The sequence below is a fragment of the Panicum virgatum genome, chromosome 8K (genome assembly GCF_016808335.1).
Source record: "Panicum virgatum strain AP13 chromosome 8K, P.virgatum_v5, whole genome shotgun sequence".
In the NCBI taxonomy this organism is placed as follows: Eukaryota; Viridiplantae; Streptophyta; class Magnoliopsida; order Poales; family Poaceae; genus Panicum; species Panicum virgatum.
Genome location: NC_053143.1, coordinates 2151753 through 2179649, shown reverse-complemented (window position 1 = coordinate 2179649; position 27897 = coordinate 2151753). Strand labels below are relative to the sequence as shown.

At 49.9% G+C, this 27897-nt stretch overlaps 2 protein-coding genes and 1 long non-coding RNA gene across 14 annotated transcripts; 2 read left to right on the top strand and 1 right to left on the bottom strand.

The window, feature by feature from the left end:
• Positions 1 to 344: 344 nt before the first annotated feature.
• LOC120646075 lies at positions 345 to 1371 on the bottom strand. The gene is made up of 2 exons (XR_005664268.1): positions 846 to 1371; positions 345 to 747 (listed from the first exon to the last, which is right to left on the bottom strand). It is a non-coding gene; the product is annotated as an uncharacterized LOC120646075 (long non-coding RNA).
• Positions 1372 to 1569: 198 nt separating this feature from the next.
• On the top strand, positions 1570 to 11626 carry LOC120646074 (glutamine--fructose-6-phosphate aminotransferase [isomerizing] 2-like). The gene is made up of 11 exons (XM_039922793.1): positions 1570 to 1902; positions 7503 to 7675; positions 8179 to 8290; positions 8676 to 8815; positions 9314 to 9475; positions 9649 to 9970; positions 10095 to 10345; positions 10439 to 10553; positions 10643 to 10898; positions 10968 to 11136; positions 11251 to 11626. The coding sequence occupies exons 1-11, from the start codon at positions 1653 to 1655 to the stop codon at positions 11332 to 11334; spliced, it is 2034 nt and encodes a 677-aa protein (XP_039778727.1). The 5' UTR covers positions 1570 to 1652; the 3' UTR covers positions 11335 to 11626.
• Positions 11627 to 12351: 725 nt separating this feature from the next.
• On the top strand, positions 12352 to 27304 carry LOC120646072. Of its 12 annotated transcripts, none has more exons than XM_039922785.1 (12): positions 12352 to 12673; positions 12827 to 12856; positions 13127 to 13183; positions 13634 to 13771; positions 14989 to 15042; positions 15448 to 15585; positions 16413 to 16481; positions 22771 to 22922; positions 25369 to 25410; positions 25532 to 25736; positions 25987 to 26148; positions 26670 to 27304. In XM_039922785.1, coding segments are annotated over exons 2-10 (675 nt in total). In that variant the 5' UTR covers positions 12352 to 12673; positions 12827 to 12854; the 3' UTR covers positions 25555 to 25736; positions 25987 to 26148; positions 26670 to 27304. The 12 variants fall into 12 exon arrangements, with proteins under 12 accessions (XP_039778719.1, XP_039778717.1, XP_039778716.1 ...); XM_039922783.1 differs by having other exon boundaries at positions 12790 to 12856; XM_039922782.1 differs by having other exon boundaries at positions 12779 to 12856.
• The last annotated feature ends 593 nt before the right edge of the window (positions 27305 to 27897 follow it).

The window sequence follows — 27897 nt, the reverse complement described above, 5'->3', positions numbered from 1 at the left end:
TCAGATTTCTGTCAAAATGAATTGCAACATTCCAAGTTAAAAAGAATCCAAAATGGCTGATTCATTTGAATCCAGAATGGCTGATTCATTTATGACAAAAGAACAAATGACAGGTTCACACATGAAGAAAAATTGGATGACCGTTTCACGTGAAGAAAAATTGAGAGGTTCCTCACATTAGCTAACTAGAGTGCTACTATTTCCAACAGATTCAAATTTTTCTCCATGAATGTTAGTACAGAATTGTATCAGTTTGAGTAAAGTTTGAATCTGTTGGAAACAATAGCACTCTGTTTAGCTAACTTTAGCTAAATTTATTTTGCAACAAATGAGAGAAAATCACATGTTCAAGAACATCCATATTTATTTCAGAATAATCTATCTTTTGTAATACACCCATACATTGTACAATTTGAGCCCTACACTATATACATCAGACCAGAAGCATCAAGAGACTTCATCTTTGGTACTCTCTGCAGTTGGCCAGAAGCATTAGGCCACAACAGCATGCTTAGATCCTTCCTCGAGCCATCTGCGTCCATACATTGTACAATTTCTAACTACACTCTACATCCGGTTCACAAGCATGAACAATATCATCCTCACAGCCAGCGTCAGGCAGGACTAAACATTTGCATTGTTAAAACATCAGATTTCAGAGCTCAGTAGCCTCCTCTTCAGTCTTCAGTTCTCACTGGTAAAACAACAGACTATCAGCCTGCCTCATCCTGTGGTAAATCTGTGATCCTGCATAATTGCATAAAGAAGAGTATCAGTATGAAACCACTTCTGAATTTACTGCCTACTGAGTTCTTAATTGGAATGCCGAGCGCACATCCATGGACCTGGCCAATTCAACAAACAGAGGCAGCACCAGCGTCGTGGTCGAATCAGCAGACGTGAAACTCTGTGATGATTTCACTGACAATGCAGGCCATAGGAACAACGACCACCGTCTGTGCGCTCTTCAGGAACCTGAGGCCGTCGAAGAGGTTGTTAGTCAGGCCGCTGGACTTGAAGCCATCGGCATGTGAAGCCTGCTCTGAGGACACCCGCGGCCGGACAGGGAGGCGGCAGCGGCGCACCCGGCCACGGGCGGGGCAGCGGCGGCGGAGGGGAAGCGGCCGCGGGCGACGCCGCAGGGCGCCGGGGAGGGTGGCCGGCCAGGGAGGCGGCAATGGTTGCGCCTGGGGCAGTGGCGGGTGGGGGCACGGCGGCCGGCATCAGGGGCTCGGACTCGCGGGAACGGGGGCACCGGCCACCGGGGGAGGCGGGCGGGAGTGGGGGACGCGGCGGGCTCCGGCGGCGGCGATGGGGATTCGCGGCGGCGCGGGACAGCTGCGGAGATGGATAAGAAGCTGCGCCAAGCCGAGGACGAGGAAAAGGAGGCGAGCCGAGCCTTGTTTGATGCTGGAAACAAGCCGTGCGCCGTAGCGAGCCAGGAGACGTCCGATTGCGCTTGTGGATACGTGGAGGGCATCGGGCGCGGGGTCGCACCGTGGCGCTCCTGCACCCGGTGTCCACCCCATTTTTTTATCTCTTCTCGTACGGCCTGCACACAAGAATCCTTGCCCCTCCCACAGTGCCTAGAACCTTCCTCTCCTCCGGAGCAGAAGGTTCTAGAAGCCCCGCCCGCCCGCCCCCCGGCCAGGATGTGCGGGATCTTCGCCTACCTCAACTACAATGTGTCGCGGGAGCGCCGCTACATCCTCGAGGTCCTCTTCAACGGCCTCCGCCGCCTCGAGTACCGCGGCTACGACTCCTCCGGGATCGCGCTCGACGCCGACCGCACCTTGCCCTCCTCCTCCGCTTCCCCTTCTGATGCGCCCTACGCCGGCGCGCCGCCGCTCGTCTTCCGCCAGGAGGGCAAGATCGAGAACCTCGTGCGATCCGTCTACTCCGGTCAGTTCTCTTTTGAATTTTTTTTCTTTTGTCCTTTTCAACCTTCGGTTCCTGAATGCTTCCTGGCACAAAGCGGATTTTTTGCTGCTTCCCGCTGTAAAAGCTTCGATTTTAACCGGGTTTCAGGTCACAATTCCAGGGCAATTTAGTTACTTGGTGTTGCAATTTTGGATAATTCTGCTTTTCTTGTTTCGCATTTTGACAATGGAATAGCCTACTTCCAAAAATTTAGGATGTCTATTGCTTTTATCCATATGACCATATCTCTAACTTTTTTTTTATGGAAGGGGGGGGGGGGGAGAGGATCCCCACCATGTTATATTTCAAGGAGCTTTTGGGAGCTCATAAAAACCATAGTTTCAGCAGGATTACAAAGTTTTTCGGGGAGAGGCGAGGGACTACATATTTAAACAAAAAGCTTGACACCAGGCCTCTCTGATTCCTTGGAGGGCATGTGGCAGACGGCAACGCCACAGGCGTGCGTCCTCCTTGTAGGCGAGCATCAGTCGGAGGAGGGATGGTTCCATGTTTCTGAAGACGACGTCGTGTCGGTGCTTCTACAGCTGCCAGGCACACAGCAACAGGAAGGTGTGGTAGGAAGGCGCCGGGATGTGATCTGGCCATGGCAACTCCCACATACAGGAGGCCGAAGCAGTAGGGGGGATAGTGATCCCCAGGACCGTCCAGAATTGTGTGGCAGTAGGGCAATGGAGAATCAGGTGGTCAGGGGACTCGGCATCCATGTGGCATAGCTCACATTCTGCATCGTCGACAATGTTTTTGAGCAGCAGATTGGTCTTGCACTGGATCTTCCCTTGGACGAGCAGGCAGGCAAAAAAACAAACTCTGGGTGGTGCGTGGTTGATCCAGATGAACTTGTAGAAGGGGCAGTCAGCACGGGCATGCATCGCTGTGGCGTAGACAGGTCCAGCTCTGAGAATGTTATCCTTGGCAGCTAGAGGGCAGAGACGATTGTCCGGATCGGCCGAGAGGTGTACATCATCAAGCAGCTCCTCAAGCGCTGCTAGTTCCGCAGCAGCAGCGCGCAACAGGCGCGTAACAAAGTGGGCTCGTATGGGTTGAGCTAGGACATCCGCGACCGAGGCAATTGCACAGGTGGCATGGCTGTGTAGCGCTGGGAAGGTCTGAGCAAGCTGCCCAGCCTGCAGCCAAATTGTCAAACCAAAAGGATGTGGAAATGCCATTTCCAACTTGTGTTGTTGTGATGGCCCTGTATGTTGGCAGCAATTCTTTCAAACTGTCCCAGTGTGCACCTTCAATGTTACCAGCAAGCGAGGCAACTGTAATCTGATTTTTCACCCACTTTGCCCATGCTGAGTCTCCTGGGTGGTGTAGCCGATGCAAAAGCTTGAGCAGGAGGCATTGGTTGAAGGTTTTCAAGTCCTTGACGCCGAGGCCATCATGTTCCTTTAGGAGGCAGGCTCGCTCCCATGCTACCAAACACTGAGCACCACTTGTTGACGACTCACCAGATTAGAGGAAGGCGCGGCGGCGTTTGTCCAGCTCCTCAATCGTGCCTTGTGGTAGCATCATGGCAGAGAGGATATAAATTAGTGAGCTGTCTAGGACGGCATTCACCAGGACTGTGCGGCCCATGGCGTTCAACAAAGACGCCAGCCAGCCACTGAGGTATTTGTCCACTCGAGCGATCAGTGGGGTGAAAGCGCTCAAGTTGAGCTTGACATTGGATAGCGGCATACTGAGATACGTCTGAGGGAAACTATCTTGGCGGCAGCCGAGGATGTCGAGGAGGCCAGGCAGATCAGCAGCGTCCACATTCATCGGGACAATTGTACTCTTGTGATAGTTTATCCTGAGGCCTGTTGCTGTGGCAAACTGATCGAGCAAATTTTTCAGCCTGATGACATCTTCCTGAGCCGCCTTAAGTACAATCAGCGTGTCATCTGCGTACTGTAAAACCGGGCAACTGGCGTTGTCCATGGCAGGGTGGCGAACTCCTCCATCAGTGCGGATCAGTTGCTGGAGAACATTAGCAACTAGTAGGAACAGGTAAGGTGAAAGTGGATCGCCTTGCCGTAACCCTTGCTTGCAGGTGAACCAGCGTCCTGGACAGCCATTGAGGAGGACGGCAGACTTGGAAGTGCTGAGGATGTGCTGGATCCAGGAGCACCATAACATGGGGAAGCCTCGGCTAGCCAAGATGTGGAGCAAACTGTCCCAGTTCACCAAGTCGAAAGCCTTTGCAAAGTCAAGCTTGAGGACAAGAGTGGGTAGTTTCCTCTTGTGACAGCATTGCACGAGTTCCATGGCATATATGAAGTTCTCAGAGATGGACCTCCCTTTTATGAAGCCGGTCTGGTCAAGATCAATGAGTTTTGGGATTTCTTGTTGTAGCCTGGTAGTAAGCATTTTTGCTATGATCTTCAAGGAGCAATTTTGCAGGCAGATCGGCCTGTAGTCCTCGGGCGTCACAGCTCCTGGTTTCTTGGGCAGCAGCACAATGTATGCACGGTTGACACGGTCGAGGTCCACCCGGCCTTCAGCAAAGGCGTGAACAAAATTCATGACCTTTGGGGCAACAGTGTCCCAGGCAGCAGCATAGAAACCGGGACCAAATCCATCAGGGCCTGGCGCACTGTTCCGGTTCATCTGCTGGATTGCATGCTTAGCTTCCAGGCAGGTGAAGGGTGCAGCCAGGTGTGCAAGGTCCACCACAGGGGAGTCGTTGTAGATGATGTTCATGTCAAAGCCCCAGGTTGTTGCAGTAGAGGTGCCGAGGATGGAGGAGAAATACGCGGTGAGGACATCTGCTTTAGCATTGTGCGCTGTGACCTCAGTGCCATCAATGACCAGAGTTTTGATTTGGTTCCTCCGGAGTCGAGCAGTGGCGTGAGCATGATGGAAGGCTGTGTTTGCATCAGCCTCCCGTATTGCCCTGAATTTTCCTCTTTGCTTCCAGTACGCTGCCCTCTCTCGAACTGCCACATGCAGTCGATCAGTACAAGCTTGCCTCAAGAAAAGTTCACCTTTGCTGCACCTCTCGACGCCTTCAACGAACTCGCAAGATCACCTGCCGCGTCTGTTGTACCAGGAGCAGCACACCAGGTCGGGAGGATGGAAGGGAGGAAATCATTGTGTATGAGCCACGAGTTCTCGAAGCGGAAAATATTTGGTTTTGGAACCGTGGTGGAGATGGTGACAACTAGAGGGGTGTGGTCAGAGGTGGGGCGTGTGAGAGAGGTAAGAGTAGTGTTGGGGAAGGTAGTGCTCATAGTGGTTTTGAGGAGAACACGATCTAGACGGGCGAGCGTTGGGGTGTCACGTTTGTTAGACCAAGTAAACATCCGATCGAGAAGAGGGAGCTCCATGAGCTGGAGTTCTGGAAGCGATACACTCGGTTGCACCAATGACTTTGTTTGAGATGCTACCTTCCTCCCGTGGGGTCATGATGCTGCGCTTTTCCTCCCACGAGGACCGTGAGTTTGTCGCCAACATGCAGCCCATCATCCATGAGGGAGCTCAAGTGAAGTTGGAACGTTGTGAGGAATCCTCCAACCGGTTCTACAGGAAGTATGAATGGGTTGCCCTACTATCAGTCAAGGAGTTCCCACTGGAGCACTGGTTTGAGATCCCAATCAAGAAGGCTTTCCGTTGCTTTGGCAGAGTGGCAGAGATTGATCCCAAGAACCTCAACCGTTCTGACTACTCCGCCCTGCGTTTGCTGATCGAGCTGGAACAACGCTCGGACATCTCTGGTGACGTCTGGGTACATGCAGATGATGGCAATGGCAGCATTGTGAACGTGACTAGGCTCGAGATCTGGCCACGCGCTGAGCAACTGGACGACAATGGCGAGCTCATTCCCTTCTTCCCGCAACCGCCTGCACCGCCTAAACCGCACAGCCTGCCGCCACCAGCTCCAGCCGCCATGCCAGCCCCGGTCTTTGGGCCTGCCCCACCTCCAGCACCGCCAGCAAACCAGCCACAACCCCCTGCACCGCTGCACCCCGTTGCCTTCCTCGGTGCCACCATCCTCTGCCACGGCTTTGTTAACGCCTACCCGCTGCCCCGCCTTCCTGCTTTCCCGCTGGTGATCATTGCTACTGCTACCGCGCCACCTCGCCAGCCTCGCACCTTTTACCCATCCTTCCCGCTCCTCGCTTGGCATCCGGCTCCACTGCTTGACACACCCCCTCCACCACCACCTACCCCTATCTCCTCCCCTGAGCACCCTTCTCCCGTGAAGGAGCGCCTGCCCGCGCGTGGCCGCCGCATGCCAAGCCGCCGCGCTCTGCCGCGCCGCGAGCCCAGTTCATGCTTGGCCGCTAAGGAAAAGCCTACCTTCATCACCATGGCAGCGAAGGCAACTCAACTCAAGACACTCAAGAACACACTGTCCTCCTGTTCCCGTGACCTGCAGGATTAAGTTGCCAAGCACGGGCTCCTGCGCAAGAAGAAGAAACCCCTGGGCGGCACTGATCTCCGCAAGTTCGCCGCAGCCGCAGGCATTGGGCCGGCGGCGTCTGCGCAGCTGGACCTGGTGCTACAATCCAAGGAATGAAGCCTGATCCCTCGCCGTGGACGCGGACTGCTTTGCCATTTTTTGTTAGCAGTAGCGCCAACGTCAGTCTCCCTGGTGTTTTAGTTCTAGCTGTGTCACTCGTGTTGTTGTTAACTGAACTCGGTCTTGTTCGTGTCATCGTTGTCCTAGCTCTTGGGGGAGTCTTTGTGCTCGCCCCTTCTTCCTGGGTTAATGTTAGCTTCGCCACACTGTGCCTTGGATGGAAGGCGCACTGTGTGGTGATTTGCTCTAGCTCGGTGCTTGTCCTATTGGAATGAATCAAAACGGCCGTGTGTTTCACTTGCTCTCCTGGAATGTGCGTGGGCTTGGGGATTCTTTAAAATGCGACGTTGTTAAGGATGCGTTAACCTCTGCACACCCCACAATCATCTGCTTGCAAGAGACCAAACTCTCTTCCCCCACAAACCAGAAAGCTCGCTCCTTTTTACCGCCCAACTTTAGAGATTTCCAGTGTGTTGATGCCGGTGGCTCCAAAGGTGGCATACTAACTGCGTGGGATGCACGCTCCCTCTCCCTTGAGGGCTTCATTACCCGCAAGCACACGTTAACGACGGTCCTCTCCTCTACCGTCACTAACATTCTCTTCTCTGTCACGAATGTTTATGCCCCCTCTGACCACCGGGACTCGGTTCCCTTTCTTGAGGACCTAACTGAGCTTGCGCCACTTGTGTCTGGCCCTTGACTTCTCGTTGGGGACTTTAATCTCATACGCTCTCAGGACGACAAAAACAATGATCGCTTTGATGCCTCTCTTGCTGTGCTTTTCAACGATATCTCTAACTTCACATGGCCTATAACAAAAAAAAAGGTTGAACCCATTCGGATCAAGCTTGTACCTTAGTTTATGCCACTTCTTAAATTTCGATATGTTATGCAATTCGGCACTTCAGTACCCCTTTATTTTCGATTTCCATGCAACTCCATGCTACGCAAAGTTACCATTGCAGTTTTATTGCTCCGGACATTCATACTATAGGAGTAGCACAGAAGCTAAATCTTACTCCAATTTTCGTGTTTATACTAATATTATTTCCAGAGGTTGATGAGAAGGATGTGAACCTGGATGCTGCATTCAGCGTGCATGCTGGGATTGCCCACACCAGATGGGCCACACATGGTGTGCCTGCCCCAAGGAACAGCCACCCCCAATCTTCTGGTGCCGGCGATGAGTTCTTGGTCGTCCACAATGGCATTATCACAAACTATGAGGTCTGCTTACTTTGTCGGTGTGATATTATGTAATACAATTCTTGTGTATTGTTTGTTTTGTTCTATATAATCTTTACAGTTGTGAGTGCACACGAATCATTGAAACCACATGCCTGTACCAACTTGCACTCCATGTGAAAGTCTATGCTTTGAGCCCCTCCACATGGGATGTCTCATTATCTTCCTTCCTATTTTTTTAAAGAGGGAATCTGCCCATTAGTTTAAAAGCTCATAAAATGACCAGTACTAGGAAAAGTTACTGCAGCACGTTATTTATTATTTAACAAATGGAATATCTAATCCTGAAGAGTATTTCACTAAATTTTTTGTCTAATTATGTAAATGATGATTCACAATTCTCAATGTTAGATTTCAAAGTTGATCTTGTATCTATTGGAAATCTATGAGAAGCCTCAACCATTTGAAACTTGAATGTATGTGATCATTTTGTTCTCCTTATACCATAGTAATTATAACCTGATTTTTTTGACATACTTGTGCAGGTCCTGAAAGAGACACTAACTAGGCATGGTTTCACCTTCGAGTCTGATACAGATACAGAAGTCATACCTAAACTAGCAAAATTTGTTTTTGATAAATCTCATGATGAAGAAGGTACTGCATTTTTATCTTGGAATTGCAATATTGCTTTCATAACCATAAAGCAGAAAAAATAACCTTCTGATAGTTATCTGGGTCATTTAGTCTGTAGTTTCTCTTAAATTGTTTCCTTGGAGCATTACACTATAGCTAAAACATTAATATTGTCCCCCTGGGAAGTAGATGAGGGAATAGTTGATACAGACATGCTATTTGTGCTTAACACTTTCTAGTAGAATGTAGATACTTCTTTGGCAACACACGACTCTAAACTTAGCAGAAGAGTTCCTTCAGCATGGAAGAATACTTACTATTGCATTACAGAATATATAATTGCCGACTGAACCCATCTGTGACTTATCTTTATAGCGATTCTTTACATTGTTTATCATTTCCTCAGGTGATGTGACATTTAGCCAAGTTGTTATGGAAGTTATGAGGCAGCTGGAGGGAGCTTATGCACTTATCTTTAAGAGTCCACACTATCCAAACGAATTGATTGCATGCAAACGAGGCAGCACACTGATACTTGGTGTTAATGTAAGTGAAATAATATCCTTATACCCTTGGGCTATTGAGTAGGTTTAATATGAGGAAAATAAACTAATCTTCTTCTTCTTGTTAGCTTCATCTTATGTTACAATGAGGCACTAAAGTTAAGCTTTTCTTGTCGTCATCTGCTTCAAAAATATATGACAGGGGAAAGCAGCATAATAGTAAACATGAAGCATTAAATAATGTTAATTCCATTATTTCCATGGAATAGTATCCTATAAATGACTTTCACTATTATAACCTTCAATATAGTAATGAACTTGTTAATTGCCACATGTTTTGCTCTACACTGTTCGACCTTAAGAACCATGCATTTATGTAGTTCAAGATTGATTCTATCTCCGGACAACCTTCAGTAATACGACACTGTACTGTACATTTTGTTATCGCACTTGTATATATCTTATAATAGTATTATTGAATTTGAATTCTTTCCTATATAATATAATATACATATCATGACCACTGTCTCTTGTCTTGCAGGAATTGAGTGGTCAACAAAATGGGAAACCATTTCATGATGTCAAAACCTTGACAACAAATGGAAAGCCCAAAGAATTATTTTTCTCCAGTGATCTGTGTGCTATTGTAGAGCATACGAAGAACTATTTAGCTCTTGAAGATAATGAAATTGTGCATATTAAGGTATTGTTAAGGGCTTGTTTGTTAGTTTACATGCATTTTCTGGTTTTTAAGTTGCCAGTTTTTGTGTTTGTAGAATTTTCTGTATTTTAATTTGAGGTTTTCTAGACCTTGATAATCATCAATGCTATTCTTGATTCCCTACCTTCTATTCCTGATTGGTTTAAGCATTGCAGGATGGCAGTGTGTCTATCCTCAAGTTTGACCCTCACAAAGAGAAGCCAGCATTTGTGCAACGAGCATTGTCTGTTCTTGAGATGGAAGTTGAGCAAATAAAGAAAGGAAGTTATGATCACTTCATGCAAAAAGAAATCCATGAACAACCACATTCGTTAACAACAACAATGAGAGGCAGGCTAAAGGATGGTGGGGTTCTTTTAGGTGGACTGAAGGAGCATCTCAAAACAATTAGGCGCTGTAGAAGGGTGGTTTTTATTGGCTGCGGTACAAGTTACAATGCTGCCTTAGCTGCAAGAACTTTTGTGGAAGAACTGACTGGTAAGTCCAATCAATTATCCCGGCTGTATTGCCTTTATGATGAAAATTTTGGAATTCGTTGACGCAATTAGAATTTAGGGTCCTGTAGTTTAAGTCCTTTTTCCTTGTTCTATTTGGATCATAGGTATTCCTGTAACTATGGAGGTTGCAAGTGACTTGCTGGACAGACAAGGTCCCATCTATAGGGAAGACACTGCAGTTTTTGTTAGTCAGTCAGGGGAGACAGCAGATACCCTCCTTGCTCTTGATTATGCACTAGAAAATGGTGCCCTTTGTGTCGGCATAACAAATACTGTTGGAAGCACACTGTCGAGAAAAACACACTGTGGAGTTCATATCAATGCTGGTTGTGAGATTGGTGTTGCCAGTACCAAGGTTGGTCTATTTAATTTTTCTCCGTGCAATGACTATCCTCACTTTTCCATCTCATACTGTATGTCCTAACAAACATACCTGCCAATCCTTCAGGCATATACAAGTCAGATAGTTGCCATGGCGATGATGGCTTTGGCTATTGGATCTGATCAAATATCCACTCAAGCTAGAAGGAATGCTATCATCAGTGGACTTACCAGTCTTCCAAGTATGTTGAGTTGGATACAAAAGTTTATTATGCTAACTTTTTTTTGACTGATGCTCCTGAGTCCTGAATGCGTGTACTGTACGATGCAGGCTGTGTCAGTGAAGTTCTCAAACTTGATGCTGAAATGAAGGATCTTGCCTCTTCCTTGATCGATTCAGAGTCCCTCCTTGTGTTTGGAAGAGGTTATAACTATGCCACTGCATTAGAGGGCGCCCTCAAAGTTAAGGAGGTCGCGCTGATGCACAGCGAAGGCATGCTTGCTGGTGAGATGAAACATGGGCCGCTGGCACTGGTGGATGAAATCCTTCCCATCATTGTCATTGCGACACGTGATGCATGCTTCAGGTAATCAAGCGCATTGGTTTTATTATTGGTAAAAAGTCTTTGCTTAACAAGTTCTCCCCCCTTTTGCAGCAAGCAACAATCGGTAATCCAGCAGCTACTTTCACGCAAGGGGCGCCTGATAGTGATGTGCTCAAAGGGAGATGCGTCTGCTGTATGCTCCAATGGGTCCTGCAGGGTTATTGAAGTTCCAGGGGTCGCGGATTGTCTCCAACCTGTGATTAACATAATCCCACTACAGGTTTTTCTACGCTTGTTTTCTTATTTTTCTGTGAAATCCTCGAACCTCCCTTTTCATGTTTGCCTTGTCCCTACAATTCTGTTGACTGGACTGTTGTCGTTGTTTTTGGTTCAGTTGCTTGCATACCATCTGACTGTTCTCCGTGGATTCGATGTGGACCAACCAAGGAATCTGGCGAAGAGCGTGACCACACAATAGGCAGGGGTAGAGGAGATAGATGGGTGGCGTGTATCCATCCCTATGTTGTATCGAGCAGGGTTTTAGGTTAGCGCCATTTTGCTTACTGTAATTATTTTGTTTATTATTCTTGGGGTGGGTAAGTATTACAGTATGTTAAACAAGTGACTGTGAAATGCTTGTTGCAAATGGTAGTACTTGTGAAAGAAATGTGCAGGTGTGTGTGCCTTGGGCCGATCGGTTTGGGACTTGTCTTTCTTTGTTTCTTTTTTCTGATCTGGGAAGAACGAAGGATATGAAACCGAGACCGAGATGATGTGTATCTGGAGTCCGGCTGGGACACCATATGATGCGATGGACGTTGCCTTGCCTCCTATATAAATGTCATCAATTCTTTTTTTTTAAAATGTCATCAATTGTTGATTAGTAATTCCGTCCGATCGGCTCTCCTAGTAATTTGGAGAAGAAGAAGAAGAAGGGCCCGGGATTCGTAGCCCTCCGCAGCGGAAGGTACTAAGGTACTCCACCATCTTTTCGCAACACACGTTCTTACTACTTTCATGAGTCATGACAGCTATCAAAACATGTTTTCTTTAAAAACAAGATATTAAGCTTTTCTGAGATAAGAAAAGGTCAAATAATTTTTTCTGAATCTGAAACCCAAAAAGGCCAAATATTTGCAGTCCCTGAACTTGCGCTTAAAATTGTGAATTTTATAAGGGAGCTCATCGAAAAACCCACCCAAACTATCCGCTTACGCTTAACTTTCGCTTAGAAGAGAAGCCGCTTCTGAACAACTGGAAGCTTCTTACAAGGGCGTGTTTGTAATTTTCCTTTTTTTGAACTAAAATTTTCCTTTTTGCAAAGTTGCCTTTGTAAGATGTATGCTACTTTTTTTTTTTTGAGATGGAAGATAGTATATGCTACCTGCTCGGCTGGCTGGAAATAGCTGGGCTGGAAGTGGAGCTGAAACAGCCGGCCAGCCCAGCCCATCCAGTAGGTGGAGCTTCGGCTGGTGGTGGGCCGCCGAACGGCTGAACCAGCCCACCCAGCCAGTTCCCACCAGCCGGTCCTCTGCCTCCGCCGCCGCCGACCATCTCCCTCGGCGCGGGACAGGATGCCCAGGCGCCCTCTCCTCCTCCCCCTGAACACCGCCGCGCCTTGGCTGCCCCTCCCCTGAACAGGTAGCTAGCAGCTGCGACACCCTGTCCAGACCCTCCTCTCTCCCCGCCGTCCGGCTGACCACACTCGCGCACCATGGACGCCGACGACGTGCCCAATCCAGAAGAACAGCGGTTGCTGAAACCTCATAATATTCTGCAGAAATTGGCAGGCCCGAGGAGGAGGAAGGTTCGGCCAAGTATGTTGCCTCAGCTCACGTGCATAAGTAGCGCTTAATGTTCCCTGCACACATTATGCCTTTGAAATCGGCCTAATCAATAAGTGCACGAACCTAATCAATAAGTGTTTGGCAAGACGGCTGCTGAAACGACCCCCTCTCAATCATCTACAGAAATTCACGGCCAAAGGAAGCTTCAACCATGTATGCTATCTCTACCTTGAGTTTTCTGTTGCTCACACACATAATTTTTTACTGTCTTGTTACCTGCAAACTTTGTGCCTCCAATATGGCATAAGGTATGGACCTTTTATTCTTAGTTTGCTTGTAAATACTGTCATACTGTGAGCTCCTTACTTTTCCTTTTCTGTAATTATAATTTGTGTTACCTAGTAAAGGATATAATCCGTGTAATTTCATCAGGAGCATTTATCCTAACCATTGGCACGAACTAACTATTGTGACCTTTCCTAGGGCTGACGTGGGTGCTAGCTTGCACGAAGAAGAATTATCAGACTGGATGTCACAGCTGTAAGTTTCCTTTCCTTCACTTTTTACATGTCCTTTTGATTTGTGAGTCCTTCCAAGTCATAATTGTGAGTTTGTTTTGAGGAATGGGCTAGGGATTGACTAGCCAATCATTACTCCTGAATCGAATCCACTTGTTTTGTTTGAATAATGGATTGGGTTGGTGTTATTGCATCTAATCATGGGTTGATATGGTGATAAACCATGGGACTGCTTCGTCAGACCAAAAATCACATTAGTCTTCTCATTCTTTTCTTCTTCTGAAGCTATTGGTAACTTCCATTTGCGGCAGTTTAATAACAAATAACAAATATATTTCCTAGAAGCTTAAGCAGATTTTTATTAATTCATTTACCTAATGAACCTTTGATTTATCATGATTATCATCATCTCTAAGTTTCTAAAGGCTTCTTCTTTTGGGGATATTCTTTCTAATAAGATTGGGTTGTTCAGGTTCGAGAAATTGGACTTGGAGGTGTATGAGGATAGCATTTCCACTGGGAAGATGGCTCAAGTAGGGACATATCCCATTACAGAGGGGGGTATTTCCTCTGAAATCCACGGGAAATCACAAGGAAAAGATTCGACCATGTATGATATCTATGCCATGAAATTTTCTTCTGCTAGCAATTGTTAGCATCTTCAACTTACCGTTAAATATTTATCCCTTTGATGTGGCCAATTAAATCTGCTGATGGACATGTTATTCTCTAGTTGCGTGTGAAAATCTTTTATAATCTCATAAGGATCCTTTAATCAAACATCATCTTTTTCCTATGGCATCTTATTCTTCTGTTGCATTCCTATCTGATTATTATGTTCCCATAAGCTTTGAGGTGTCTAAGATTCTCATGCTTAACGCTCCTACACCTACGCCAAATCATGCCAAACTTGCCAAACTGTATGTTTTGCTTGCTCAATTTTTCTGAAAAACTACTTTTGTTGTACTAAGTCTGCTATTGTTTATCCTTTGTATCTACTGAATTTGTGATACTGCATCCAGAACTTGTGGGTCTTGTTTACATGATGTTTTTTTTTCTGCTCAGGATATTAATTTAGCTTATTATGAAGGGAGCATATTTATTTTTTAAGGTAGTCAAGGGAAAATATACAGAAATTGCCATTCATTATGTCTGTACAAATAAGATCATGGTCTGGATAGCTTATGTAGCTTACTGGCCAACCATACATATTCAAGCTAGGCCTATTTTTTTTCTTAGACGTGCAGGATAACTTCATGTCATTATATTTAGCAAAGTATTGAGTTGCATGCACCGACCAGTTCAACCCAAAAGCTTAAGCTGATGGGGAAAGGCGGGCAATTCACTTATACTCCAACACTCCCCCTCACGTGCAGGCTCCCCCAGGCCGCAAACGTGGAATATTGGAGTGGGCAACAATTTATTTATTAAATTGTGCCAGCCAGGATTCGAATTCGAGACCTCTGGCTTTGATACCATATTGAGTTGCATGCACCGACCAGTTCAACCCAAAAGCTTAAGCTGATGGGGAAAGACGGGCAATTCACTTATACTCCAACACAAAGGAATAACAAGCTTGAACATACACAACACTCAGAATTCATAGGCTGACCTTGTCAGCGATGAACTAGGCCTATAAATGTTTTGTGTTTATCTAATGATATAAAGTTAGTGATATGGGTACTCTGGTCCAAGGTGCGGCGCTGTATTCTGTAATTGGACAAAACTACTACTATCTCAATACAAAGATACGCAGCTCTCCTGCGTGTTTGAGAAAAAAAGTTGGTGATATGGTAACTTTATTGTGGCATTTTTTATCTTGCATAGGGATTTGGATGGCTTGCATGAAGAAGATCTGTCATCAGATTGGATCTCGCTGCTGTAAGTATTTCTTTCAGGCATTCATTTTCACGCCTTTTAGCTTGTCATTGGAAGAGTTGGTCTATCTCCATCAAATAGTACAAAATCATGCATTCATGCTAATATAACATTGAAGAATGGTATCATCCCACGAGAACCATTGGGGCTGAGGTTGTACAAACCAATTTTAGGGTGCTTCCTCAAATGGAACACCCCACTAGTACTCATGCCCAGTTTCTGCTTCACGTGCTATTGCTAACTTATGTTCATCCTGTGGAATTTACAGTACTCTTTGAAAGTTTTGATCCTCTACCACTCAAGCTTAAAAACATATTTTACATAATCAAATTAACCAGATTTTTTTTAATACCGTCATCTGATCTTTCAGAGACATTCGTTCTAATCAGATTTAAATGGACGATTTAGGTTTGGCAAGTCAGGCTTGGAGGCAAATGAGGATAGTATTCGTTCCAAAGGTAAAGTGGCGCAAGTAGAGACACCTCCACTGGTGGAGGGGGGTATTTTTTCCGAGATTGACAGATCCTCGGAGAAGGATTCGACCATGTATGTTCATCTGCCTTGAGTTATCTTTTCCTGGCATATATAAGGGTTAATTTTGTCATTCTTGCAATTTTTTGTGCTTCCATCTGGCCTAGTAAAGCTGCGTTCAAACCTATTGTCCTCTCTTTTGCTTATAAATACTCGAACTTATTTAGCTATATCTGTAATTATGTAAGGAGCATTTAGTTTAACCTTTGTTTTGTTCCCACTGGTTAGTCTTGTACTATTATTTTTACTATTCTTACCTTGTTGTTAATTTGATCATGTTCCATAAGCTTTGAGGTAATATGCATCTTATGCTTATTTGAGATAGTATAAACTTCGTGGTAAGCAGCAGAATATCAGTTATGTGTTACATCTCTCGATGTTTTTTTTTCTTTTTTGCCACTAGTATGTGCCACATCTTGAGCTCTTATGTTTTCTAGCGTAAATACTTACACGACAGTATGGCATTTGATGCTAATCTGTATGGTTGCACGTTTACTATTATTGATGTGCTGAGTCTACCATTGTTTATCTTATTTTTATGGATATACTCGATTTTTTGGATTACATCCAGCAGGTGTTGTTTATGGGCTTACATTAATTGTGTGCTGGATGTTATATCAGTTTTGCGTATGATGAAAGTTGTATGTTTTATGGGATACATAAAAAACATGAATTATCACTGCTGGTTATGTGTTTACAAATATGAGGACCTTCTGTATACCTTATGTAAGCATGCCATATTCAAATATGCCCTCCTTTTAGTTTGGAATAATTCTTTACGTCTGTTAAATAATATAAAGTTAGTAACATGCTAACTGTCCGTGGCACGTGATTTTACTCAGGACCAAGGCAAAGAAAGGAGATTTGTTTGATGATGATGAAGATGAATATGTAGATTGGATAATAAAGATGTAAGTATTTATGGCATGCAGTCATTTTTTACTGGATTAGTGTTAAACATCACTATTAGAAGGTTGCTATCCACTGTTGTATAAGCTTAGAAGATCTTTTTAATCACATGAACCTTAAGATTTATTGTTATTGCCATAAACATCACTATTGTTATTGAGCCCTTATTTATTTGCTTTAGTGATGGATGAGGTCACAAGGGATATACAAGGTGAGATCCCTTGGTGTATACTCTTTGCTGATGATGTGGTGCTAGTTGACGAGAGTAGGGCAGGGGTTAATAGGAAGTTAGAGCTGTGGAGACGCACGTTAGAGTCGAAAGGGTTCAGACTTAGTAGGACCAAGACCGAGTACATGATGTGCGATTTCAGCGCGATTAGGCATGAGGGGGGAGACGTTAGTCTAGATGGACAAGTGGTGGTCCAGAAGGATACTTTTCGGTATTTAGGATCGGTGCTACAAAAGGATGGCGACATTGATGAAGATGTTAGGCATAGAATTTCAGCTGGCTGGTTGAAATGGCAACAAGCTTCTGGCATCATTTGTGGCAAGAGGGTGCCACAAAAGCTAAAAGGCAAATTCTATAGGACAGCAATTCGTCCGGCGATGCTATACGGTGCTGAATGTTGGCCTACAAAAAGGCGACATGTCCAGCAACTGAGTGTAGTAGAGATGCGGTGTTGCGGTGGTTTTGCGGGCACACAAGGAGGGATAGAGTCCGGAACGAAGTTATTCGGGATAGAGTCGGAGTGGCACCAATTGAGGAGAAACTTACCCAGCATCGGCTGAGATGGTTTGGACATGTCCAACGAAGGCCTCCTGAGGCGCCGGTGCGTAATGGAGTTCTTGAGCGGGTCGATAATGTAAAGAGGGGTAGAGGTAGACCTAAACTGACGTGGGATGAGTCGGTTAAGAGAGACCTTAAGAATTGGAATATCTCTAAAGAGATAGTTTTGGATAGGAGCGCTTGGAGACTAGCTATCAAGTTGTAACGGCTAGTTTTCAGAATGGGCAGTTTACATTCATCGGTTAAACCGACGATAACTATTGGAGGTACATCGGATTAACCGGCGCTACGCAGTTTTCTGGCAGCTTTTTCTCCAACGGCTCTATTCGTGTGAGCTGCCTATATATACCCCTCCAATGGGTCATTTTGCTACTCTTGACACCAGGCAACATCCATACACTTATACAATAGTCAAGAGCCACCTTGAGCTTCATCTTCCATCAAATTGATCATTCAATCATTCAAGAAGCAAGGCTAAGGACTTGAGTAGAGAGAAGCTTGTGTGCATCCGTTCTTGGTGATCGGTTCTTGCTCAAGTGAAGGCCCTAGCTTGTTAATCTTGGTGATTGGCATCACCTAGGCGATCTTGGTGATCGAGGTGTTTCTCGCGGAGCTTGCCAAGGATTGTGGGAGCCCGGAGAAGAAGATTGTACGTGGCTTGATCTCCACCACGCCGGGATGGTGAACGGAGACTCTTAGTGAGCGCCCTCGTCTCGGTGACTTGGGAGGTGACAAGACTCTTTGTGAGTGTCACAACGTGGATTAGGGGTGTGTGCCAACACATCGATACCACGGGAAAAAATCTGGTCGTCTCTTATCCACTCTCTTTATTCAAGCATTTTCTTTCATGCAATTTATTCATGTGCTTGACTTAGAGATCATAACTTAGTTCTACCTTGCTAGGCTTTACTTCTCTTTATATCTCTCTTAGCTTGTGTAGGTAGCTTAGTTATCCGGTTGATGAATTGGTGTCTTACTAGCATTGCATAGGTTAAGGTTGCTTTATTGTGTTTTAGAAATTGAAAAAGGCCCAATTCACCCCCCCTCTTGGTCCATCGATCCTTTCAACTTGTAGTGTAGGCCGAAGTCTAGCGTCCCTGCGATGTAGCGCAGGATCCGCTTGACGGCCTGCAAGTGCTCCGCTGTCGGCCGCTCCATGAATCGGCTCACGTACCCGACCGCGAACGCTAGGTCCGGCCGGGTGTGGACGAGGTAGCGGAGACTGCCCACCAGCCGGCGATAGTGAGTAGGATCAACCTCCTCTGCTTCACTGTCGCGGCTGAGCTTGAGCTTCTCCTCCATTGGCGTGTGGACGGGGTTGCAGCCCTCCATGCCGCCGAGCTCCAGGTCGAACCTCTGCTTCATGGCCGCCTTGAACTTCTCCACCTCCCCTGCATCTGCGCCGGCGATGATGAGGTCGTCGACGTAGACCCTGACCAGCAGGACAGAGCGCCCGCTGCCCCGCCGGTACATCGCCGCCTCGTGCGCGCTCTGTTGGAAGCCCATCTCCTTGAGCGTGGCGTCCAGCTTCGCGTTCCAGGCCCGCGGTGCCTGCCTAAGCCCGTACAACGCCTTGCGCAGGCGATACACCTTGCCTTCTTCTCCGGGGACGGCGAAGCAGAGTGGCTGCCGCACGTACACCTCCTCCTTGAGGTCCCCGTTGAGGAAGGCGGACTTCACGTCCATGTGGTGCACGCCCCATCCTTCCTGGGCCGCCAATGCGAGAAGGACACGGACGGACTCCATCCTTGCCACCGGCGCGAATGCGTCGTCGTAGTCGATCCCCTCCTGCTGGACGAAGCCACGCGCCACCAGCCGCGCCTTGTGCTTGATCACGGCGCCCTTCTCATCCTTCTTGAGCTTGAAGACCCATTTCAGGGTGATTGGGCGGTGACCGGCAATCGGATCCACGAGCTCCCAAGTCCTGTTCTTCTCCACGGACTCGAGCTCCAGCTGCATCGACTCGCGCCACGCTGGATCTCCTTGTGCCTCCGCGTACGTGGACGGCTCGCCAACGTGCGTAAGATGCAGCTCTGCGCACACCCGCGGCTCCACCTCCGGCACGGCTTCGTCGCCGAGGATATTGTCGATCTTGCGGTACCGGAGAGGCTCGCCGTCGTAGAACACGTCGAGGCGGTCCTCATCATCCTGCAAAGGGGTGGCTGACTCAATTTGAGTCTGTGCTGCCCCTCCAGGAGTTGCCGAAGCAGGGGATGGCGCGGAAGTAGGGGACGGAGCGGAAGCAGAGCAGGGCGCGCCGCCCGTTGATGCTGCGCTCCCAATCTCCCCCGGAGATGGAGATCGAGGCAAGGGTGAGACGGCGGTCGCAGAAGCGTCTTGCGCACTTGGTCCGCCGGCGTCGATCAGCTCGTCGTCGAAGACGAGCTCCTCCGCCACCGACGCAGCATGATCTGCGCTCTTGCTCCAGTCCCATCCGCGCCTCGTCAAAGACGACGTCGCACGACACGAGCACGCGCCGCGACACCGGGTCGTAGACGCGGTACGCCTTGGCGCCGTCCGCGTAGCCGATGAAGACGCCCGGCCTGCTGCGGTCGTCGAGCTTCCGCACCTGGTTCAGCTCCTTGACGAAACAAAGGCAGCCGAAGACGCGTAGGTGCGCCACCGCCGGAGCTCGCCCGTACCAAGCCTCGTAAGGGGTCTTGCCCTGCAAGCTCTTGGTCGGCGATCGGTTCAGCAGGTGAACCGCCGTGACCACAGCCTCCCCCCAGAACTTGGCCGGCATTCCCCGCTGCTTGAGCAGGGCCTGCGCCATGGCCACCACGGTCTGATTCCTCCGCTCTACCACGTCGTTCTGCAGGTGCGAGTAGGGAGCGGAGTAGTGCCGCGTGATGCCTTCGTCGGCACAGTAGTCGGCGAACTCTGCGGCAGTGAACTCTCGGCCGTTGTCAGTGCGGAGGACGCGCAGCTAGTGCCCACTGGCCTTCTCCGCCTCCGCCTGGACGCGCTTGATCGCATCCGCGGTGGCCGACTTTGCTGTCAGTAGGGACACCCACATGAAGCGCGTGGCGTCGTCCACCAACAGCAAGAAGAAGCGCCTGCCGCCGGGCGTCGCCGGCGTCACCGGCCCGCACAGGTCGCCGTGCACCAGTTCCAACTGCTCCTGCGTGCGGTACTGGGCCTGGGCGCGGAAGGGCGCACGCCTCTGCTTGGTGAGGACGCACGTGTCGCAGAGGTGGCCGTCGTGCTTGATCACCGGCATCCCGCGCACCATGTCGTCCTTGCAGAGCTTGTGCAGGGCGTCGAAGTGGAGATGACCGTAGCGCTCATGCCACAGCCACGCTTGATCATCCTTGCGCGCGGCGAGGCAGAGCTTCTGGTCCTCGGCTTGGTCAGGACGGCGCGGCTTGGCCACGGCGAAGTGGTGGGTGTAGAGGAAGTTGGGACCGCGCAGGACTTTGATCAGGAGACGTCCGCGCTGATCCCAGACCCTCAGAACACCGTCTCAGATCCTCACTTCGATCCGTCCTTGTCCAGCCGCCCGAGGCTCATGATCGAGTTCTTGAGCGCCGGGATGTATAAGATGTCGTGCAGCAGCCACCGTTCGCCGTTCTTCCCCTCGAACGCGATGGTGCCGACGCCCTGGATGTCCACCCTGGACGCGTCGCCGAACCGGACCGAGCCGGACACATCGCCGTCGAGGTCGGTGAAGAGCTCACGGCGCCCGGTCATGTGGTGGGTCGCGCCGCTGTCGAGGTACCACTCGTCGACGTTCTCTTCGACGGCGGTGTTGAGGACGACTCGGGCACGCCGCTCGTCGAGCTCGAGGAAGAGACCGTGCGCTGCTGCACGTTCTGCATCCAGCTCGACGGTGCCGTGCGCGAGGAAGAGGCCGACGTCGACGTCTCCCTCCGCAACATGTGCGGCACCGCGATTTCGCCGCGGCTGGGGCAATCTCTAGCCCAGTGCCCAGCGCGGTTGCAGTTGTGGCAGGTGTCGTCGCGGCCCGCTCTGCTTTCGCCGCCGGAGTCACCTCCACGATCATCGCGTCCGCCGCCGGGATCGGCCGCGCCGCCAGCACGGTCGCCCTTGGGCTTGTTCTTCCTGCCTCCACGGGGACGACGCCACCACTCCTGGCCGTCCTTGGACGTGGTGGCGTTGTCTCCTTCCGGCCGCCGGCGCGCCGCTGCTCGGAGTACAGCAGCTTGCCTTGCTCTGACTCCGACGCGCGTTCGCGGTCCTCGACCACCTTGAACCGCCCGGCAACGTCGTCGATGGAGAGATCCTGGAGATCGAGGAGGGTCTCAATGGAGAAGACGAGCTGCTCGCACCTCTTGGGCATGCACCGGAGAAACTTCTCCACGGTGCGCGCCTCGTCGAGATCGGTGTCGCCGTTGCGCACCATTTGCTCCATCAGGTTGGTGAGGCGAACCGCAAAATCTTCAATTGGCTCGTCGGGGCGAAAGGTGAGACCTTCCCACTCCCCGCGAAGGCGCTGGAGTGCGGCGCGGCGAACGCAATCGCTCCCAACGCGCCTGGCTTCGATCGCCTCCCAGGCGAGCTTGGCGGTGGGTTTGTTGACGAGGGTGGCTCCGATCTCCGGCGGGACTGAGGCGCAGAGGGCCTCCATCGCCCGGCGATCCTGCTCGAAGTCGACGTTGTCGTACTTGATGGCGTCCCACAAGAAGCGAGCTTGCATCTTCACCTTCATGAGGAGACTCCACTCGTAGTAGTTCGACCGCGTGAGCATCGGCCACCCGGTGCCGATCTCACGGTAGATGTGCGCAGCCGGCGAACGCCCGCGCCGCCCGCGGTGCCGTGGTGGAGACGGCGACATGCGGCGGCAGTGGTTCTTCGACCGGCGCGATCCGCCGGACTCCTCTGACTCCGCCTCCCCTTCCTCCTCTTCCGCCTCCTCCGTCTTGATCTCCGCTTGCAGAGTTGCAGCGGCTTCCACCGCGGCCATGGCCGCGGCCGCTGCGTCCGTAGCTGCCTGCGCCGCCTGCATAGCAGCTGCCTCGGCGGCCTCGAGATGCGCCTTCCGCTCCTGCGTGGCGGCGGCGTCGCCGCCCGCGCTAGGGGTCTTGGAGGCGTCCGCAAGGCGGCGAGCTCTCAAGCTGGAGGTAGACATGGTGGCAGTGGCGGCGGCTGGGGAGGGGAGAGCACTAAAACCCTAGCTCTTGATGCCAATTGTTGCCCAGGTAACTCACAATCTCATGGTAAAGGCCGGAGGTCAGCTTGACCAGAGGCCGCTTGATTGAATTGAAATGAAGTTCACCGTTACATAGAGGGGGGATGCTCTGCTTATATAGCAGGAGCTCACCCACTAAAGTGCTTAAAGCAGAAAAGGCAGCCCGGCTCATCAACTTGGAAGCCAAGGCAAGTCTAAACAAGAAACTAATGCATAATTAAGATACAAACACTAGGCTTATATGCTATCAAGGTACTTCATTTTTCTTGTCGTTGCTATAAACATCAGATTGAAGTCACTAGGTATGTAATTTTTTGAAGATATTATTTCTAATCAGATTGAAATGACTATTTAGATTGAAGAGTGGGGGGCATGATGATATCTTATCCCGCTATATCCCAGATGAAGGAGAAAAACATGTCGCACATTATGATGTGCCAGATGAGTTCTATGATCCTATTGAAATGGACAATGCCACAATGGACAATTGCAAGAGTATGAATAGAGTTTCTGTTAGAGTATATTAGGGATATCTCTATATTAGGTAGATTAGATTGTATCCGTATCCTACCAGATCTGTAGGAGAGGCTTCTTGCCCTCCAAGTCATGTACCCCTATATATTCAGCCCCAAGGCTCAGGCTAATACAATCCATCCATTACGCATCTCTATTTTCTCCTACATGGTATCACGAGATTAGGGTTTGAGATCCTAGGCTAATCTTCCGCTGCCCCTCTCGCACCCCGCCCTCCGCGCGCCGCCGGCCGTCCTCCACGGCGCACCTCCAAACCGCCCCCTCGACGGCCTCCTAGCGCGCCCCCGGGGAGGTCGCCCATGACCTCCGCCGGGGGCAGCGCCCCTCTTCGCGGCGGATCAGTTTAATCCGCCGCCAGATCGCGTCAAGCAGCAGCAGATCCGGTCGTACCTCATCACCCGCCATGGAAATCGTCGACGACACCTCCGTTCCGCGCTGCCGTGGTGGCAGCCGCGGGCTCATGCAGCACCTGCGTCCTACCCCGTGCTGCCGTGGTGGCAGCAGGGGCCTCGGCGTGGTGCGTTCACCTTGTCGTCGGCTGGTTACATGGCGGCGCCCCTGCTCCGCCCCGCCTCCTTTGCCTCGCGGGGGGGGGGGGGACCCGCGCCGCCCGACCAGCGGACTCCTCCGGGACGGCTCCGCCCCGCCTCCTCTGCCTTGCGGGATGGATCCGCGCCGCTCGACCGGCGGAATCCTCTAGGATGGCTCTTCGGTGCAGCTCCGCCCCGCCGACTCTGCCTCGTGTGGGCTCCTGTTGCTAACGGCCAGCCCATGCGCCGCCCATCCCGACACGATCCTCGCCGCCGCCGGCTAGGAGCTCCGTCCACGCCAGCCTTCGTCCGAGTGCTCCCTCGCCTCTGTTTTTCCTTTTCTCACTCGTGCTCTGCTTTTGGTCTTTGGCCATGGTGGGCTGCGGGCAGAGAGGAAAGAGAGGATAAGGGTTCCAGCTACGTGCACCCCAGAGGTACTACCAGAGAAGCTGCTTGTTGCATCATTTTCTTTTGCCCGATCAGAGATCGGGATTGAGTCGCCCACCGCCTGTCGACCTCACGCCTCTACTTCGACGTCGGCGTCGACTTCACCGGCCTCTTCTTCCTCTTCGACCATGCGGCATGGCGAGATGGCCGGCACCCTAGGGGGCGCTTGTTTGCGCCGCCGCCTACATCGCCGCCTCGTCCGCACGTCGACCTTCGCCGGCTCGTCGTCGCCTTCACCGATCGGGACGCCTTCACCAACTTCGCCCACCGTCGTCTCGCCTCACGCTACTCGGTCTGATCAGCTGATGTGCGTGATCCACCCGGCTCCCGTGACGTCCGTCCTCGTCGAGCGCGCCCTTCACCGAGCACGGAGGGCTGCCGTTGCATCGCCTCTTCGGGCAGCAATGGCGTCACCCCGTGGTCTTCTCCGCCGTTGCTTCTTCACCGCCATCGACCACGTCCCCGACCTCATCATGGACTCGTCGCTGTGCGCCCCGCGCATGGTCTTCGTCAAGCTGTACGAGTTCTTCGCCGTCTCTTTCGAGCGCCGCCGCCGCGTCATCCGGATCATTCAGTCTTGTGCTGGAAAATCTGGGTTCCCCTCCTCGCTTCGTCTAGCATAACCACGTCGCTAGCGTCGCCATCTCGTCCCCGACTACTTCGTCTACTCCAGCAACAGCAGGCGTTGGCATCTTCTACCTCGCCTTCTTCTGCGCCTGCGACTGCCATGGAGGCCTTCTCTGCTGGTCCACCCGGCGACGGCGTCTGGTTGTGCATCCTCCCCTGCACGTCCGGTATTGGCAACACCGGTGCGTGCCCATCATCCCCGATGCGTTCTCGAGCCTGGCAAACTCGGGTATGTGTCGCCCGATGGCCTGACTGCTTCGACTTCGGCATCGCTCCCTCTACGACTGCCTCGATGCGTCGCCATCTTCGTCTCCGGCGTCTTCTCCATTACGCCACCACCATGGCGCCTCCTCGTGCGCCCGCGGCTTCATGTGCGGCTACCTTGTCTTCGGCAACCTCGACATAGCTACGTCGACCACGGCTACTCTACGTACGGCATCATCGACCATGGCTACTCGTCCTCACCTCGGCTACCTCGACATCGGCACAAAGGGCTATCATCTGCTTGAGCAACCTTGTGGTTTTCCACTCCAGCCACAGCATCTGCGGCGCACTGATCGTTGTGACTGCGGGGGGATGTCAGTTTATCGACTTCTCTCCAGTCTCATCGTCTGCGACGCTCCCGCTGTGACTGCGGGGGGATGTTAGAGTATATTAGGGATATCTCTATATTAGGTAGATTAGGATTGTATCCGTATCCTACCAGATCTGTAGGAGAGGCTTCTTGCCCTCCAAGTCATGTACTCCTATATATTCAGCCCCAAGGCTCAGACTAATACAATCCATCCATTACGCATCTCTATTCTCTCCTACAGTTTCTAAGAAAGAAACAATTAATAATGGAATCAAATGGATGAGTGAGGAATGCTTTCACAAAATATGCTGAAAAGATTAATAATCTTGAGATTTGTCAATCCTCGCCCTTTACTTTTTCTTTCATGTAGTCCAATTAAGCTTTGTTTCCTCCTGGGTTTGTAGGGCATCAAGCACAGGTTTGGTGAGCTTTGCTATCAATGTTTAAGTGTAGAAGCTCATGACAAGATTTTTCATCACTACAACTTCACTATTGAGACAGAGCATAGAAGTACTGATGTTTTGACTTCACAACTTTATTTTGCTGAAGTAAAGCAACTGTCTGGTGTTAAGTCATATTTCTGCTGCCCGCTGGACCGAAGTGATGAAGGTCTATGCTCTAATTTTCTTAAGAATTTGTCAAAGTGGACATTAAAGGTTGTTAGTTATATTTTCAAATCTTAGATTAGTTTACATTTTGAATCATCCAAAAATATAAAAAAATTGTATATGAGTAGCTTTCATTTGAGTTTTTCCCCCTCATGAATTACTCCCTGTAGAGCTGTTACATATATAGTTTTTGTTTTGTGTAATTGAATTGCATTTTTGTATTTAAAGATTTGTTAACTCTTTTGCATAAGGTCACTGCTATGGATGCAAGAACCAGGACATGTATGACCTAAAGCATCCTAGTACGGGTTGTTACGAGGTAGGAGCTGCTGATATATGTTGGCCTTTTATAGATGACATTGACTCTGACAGTGATGGCGATGATGATTGTGGTGCCCTTGGCTGTTGACAAGGTACAACTTATGAATATATAAATACTCACTGTATATTTCCATTTCTTAGTAATTTTGTTTCCTCAGATGTGTGCTTGTTTTTATGGTATTGTTTCTGGGTCAAATATCATTCTTTCTCAGCTGGTAATCACTCCATGACATGTAAGTCTTATGTTAATGCTTGTATGGTGACTGGTGACTGTCCACCTAGCTCAGTTCACTCGATGCTGACCTCTGTATACAAACTTCTTTAGGAAAATTAAAAATTTTATTAGAAAGAAGTTAAACACTAAAACACTATTGGCATGTGTAGCCTCTTTGCTGTATTACGTCCACCGGTAGGAATCAAGAACCACCTAGTTATAAATGACTATAAGGCCATATAACAGGAATGCCGGATAGAAAAGGCCTGTGATTAACATAATTCCATTACCAGTTTGTCTAAGCTTATTTTGTTAATCTCTGTCAAATTATCAACCTCCTTTTACACTAGCATTTTCACAAGAATTCTGTTCGCTGAACAAAGTGTTTTTTTTGTTCAGTTGCTGCATACCATCAGACTGTTCTACATGGATTCGATGTGGATCAACCAAGAAATCTGGTGAAGAGCGTGACCACACAATAGATAGAGGCAGAGGAATGTGTGACTTGTATCCCTATTGTTGTATCAGGCTGTTGTTCTATAGAGAGCAGGCTTGCTAGATCTGTTTGTTAGCCATTTTGCTTGGTGTACTTATTCTTATTCTTGAGGTGGCTAGTATTACAGTATGCTAGCTAGACAAGTGATAGGGACCGAGCCGTAGCTCGGGTGGCGGGACCTCCGGGTGTGGAGGCCGCCGGTCACGGTTCGAGCGCGCTCGAACTCGTGATTTTCCCACCGGGAACAGTAGTTCCCTGTTGTTTAGTCTCCGCTTGGATGGATTCCAAGCGTTTGCCTCTCACGCGTGGTGCCACAAAGGGACTGCAACGCACCCGTTGCCTACGGAGTCTTGGAGGTTTCCGGTGATTTCCAGAAGGACGCGGTCTTCATATCTGTGTGTAGTTGTAGGTCTGCTTGTACACGTGTGGTGTGAGTGTGGTGTGCGTGTGTAGGGTGGTGCGTGCGTGCGTGTATGAACAGATGCTACAGCTGTACCCAGATGAGAGGCATCAAAAAAAAAGCTAGACAAGTGATATTGTCTGATGCTAGCTAGACAGTATTACAGTATGCAGGATACAAATGTGCACACGAGTATGTGTCTGATGCTGCCTGTGCCTCTGCCGAGCGACACGCGGCAGAGCCCGAAGTGCCAGGCTGAGCAGGCCAGGGCACTCGCCATCACAGGGGCCTGGGCCAGTAGCTCTGGGAAGGTGGCAGTTAATAGGCCGTGGGCTGACTGATTTGGCATGTCAGATCAGATCAGATAGATGGGATCGAAGCGACCGACGACAACCCACCGCCGGGCCGCCGCCACCCCCGACCTCCTCCTCAAGGTCCGGTGGCCATTGGAGCCCTAGCAACCCGGATAATAAGGCCGCCGCCGCCCTCCGCCGCCCTGGCCGCCGGCGACCTCGCCGGCGGCCGCCCCCCACCAACCACCCCTCGCCGGCCACCCCCTCCCCCTGCTCCCTCCCCTGGCTCGCCGGCGGTCGCTGCCCCTCCCCTGGCGCGAGGAGGAAGATGAACAGCTTCTGCGACGCGTCGGCGCTTTCTCGCGCGCGCGATAAATAGATTTGCCGGGCGGCGCGTGCATGCGCGAGCTGCAGCAGGCGAGCAGGCAGGGCGAGGGG

What these genes read in the sequence shown, in the direction of transcription:
- LOC120646074 (XM_039922793.1), top strand. Translation starts at nt 1,653, where the DNA reads ATGTGCGGGATCTTCGCCTACCTCAACTACAATGTGTCGCGGGAGCGC. An exon ending in GCATTATCACAAACTATGAG is followed by an intron (nt 7,676 to 8,178) that starts GTCTGCTTACTT and finishes ATACTTGTGCAG; the next exon opens with GTCCTGAAAGAGACACTAAC. An exon ending in TTTTGTGGAAGAACTGACTG is followed by an intron (nt 9,971 to 10,094) that starts GTAAGTCCAATC and finishes TTTGGATCATAG; the next exon opens with GTATTCCTGTAACTATGGAG.
- LOC120646072 (XM_039922785.1), top strand. An exon ending in TCGGAGAAGGATTCGACCAT is followed by an intron (nt 15,586 to 16,412) that starts GTATGTTCATCT and finishes GATTTTACTCAG; the next exon opens with GACCAAGGCAAAGAAAGGAG. An exon ending in TTGCAAGAGTATGAATAGAG is followed by an intron (nt 22,923 to 25,368) that starts TTTCTGTTAGAG and finishes TCTCTCCTACAG; the next exon opens with TTTCTAAGAAAGAAACAATT.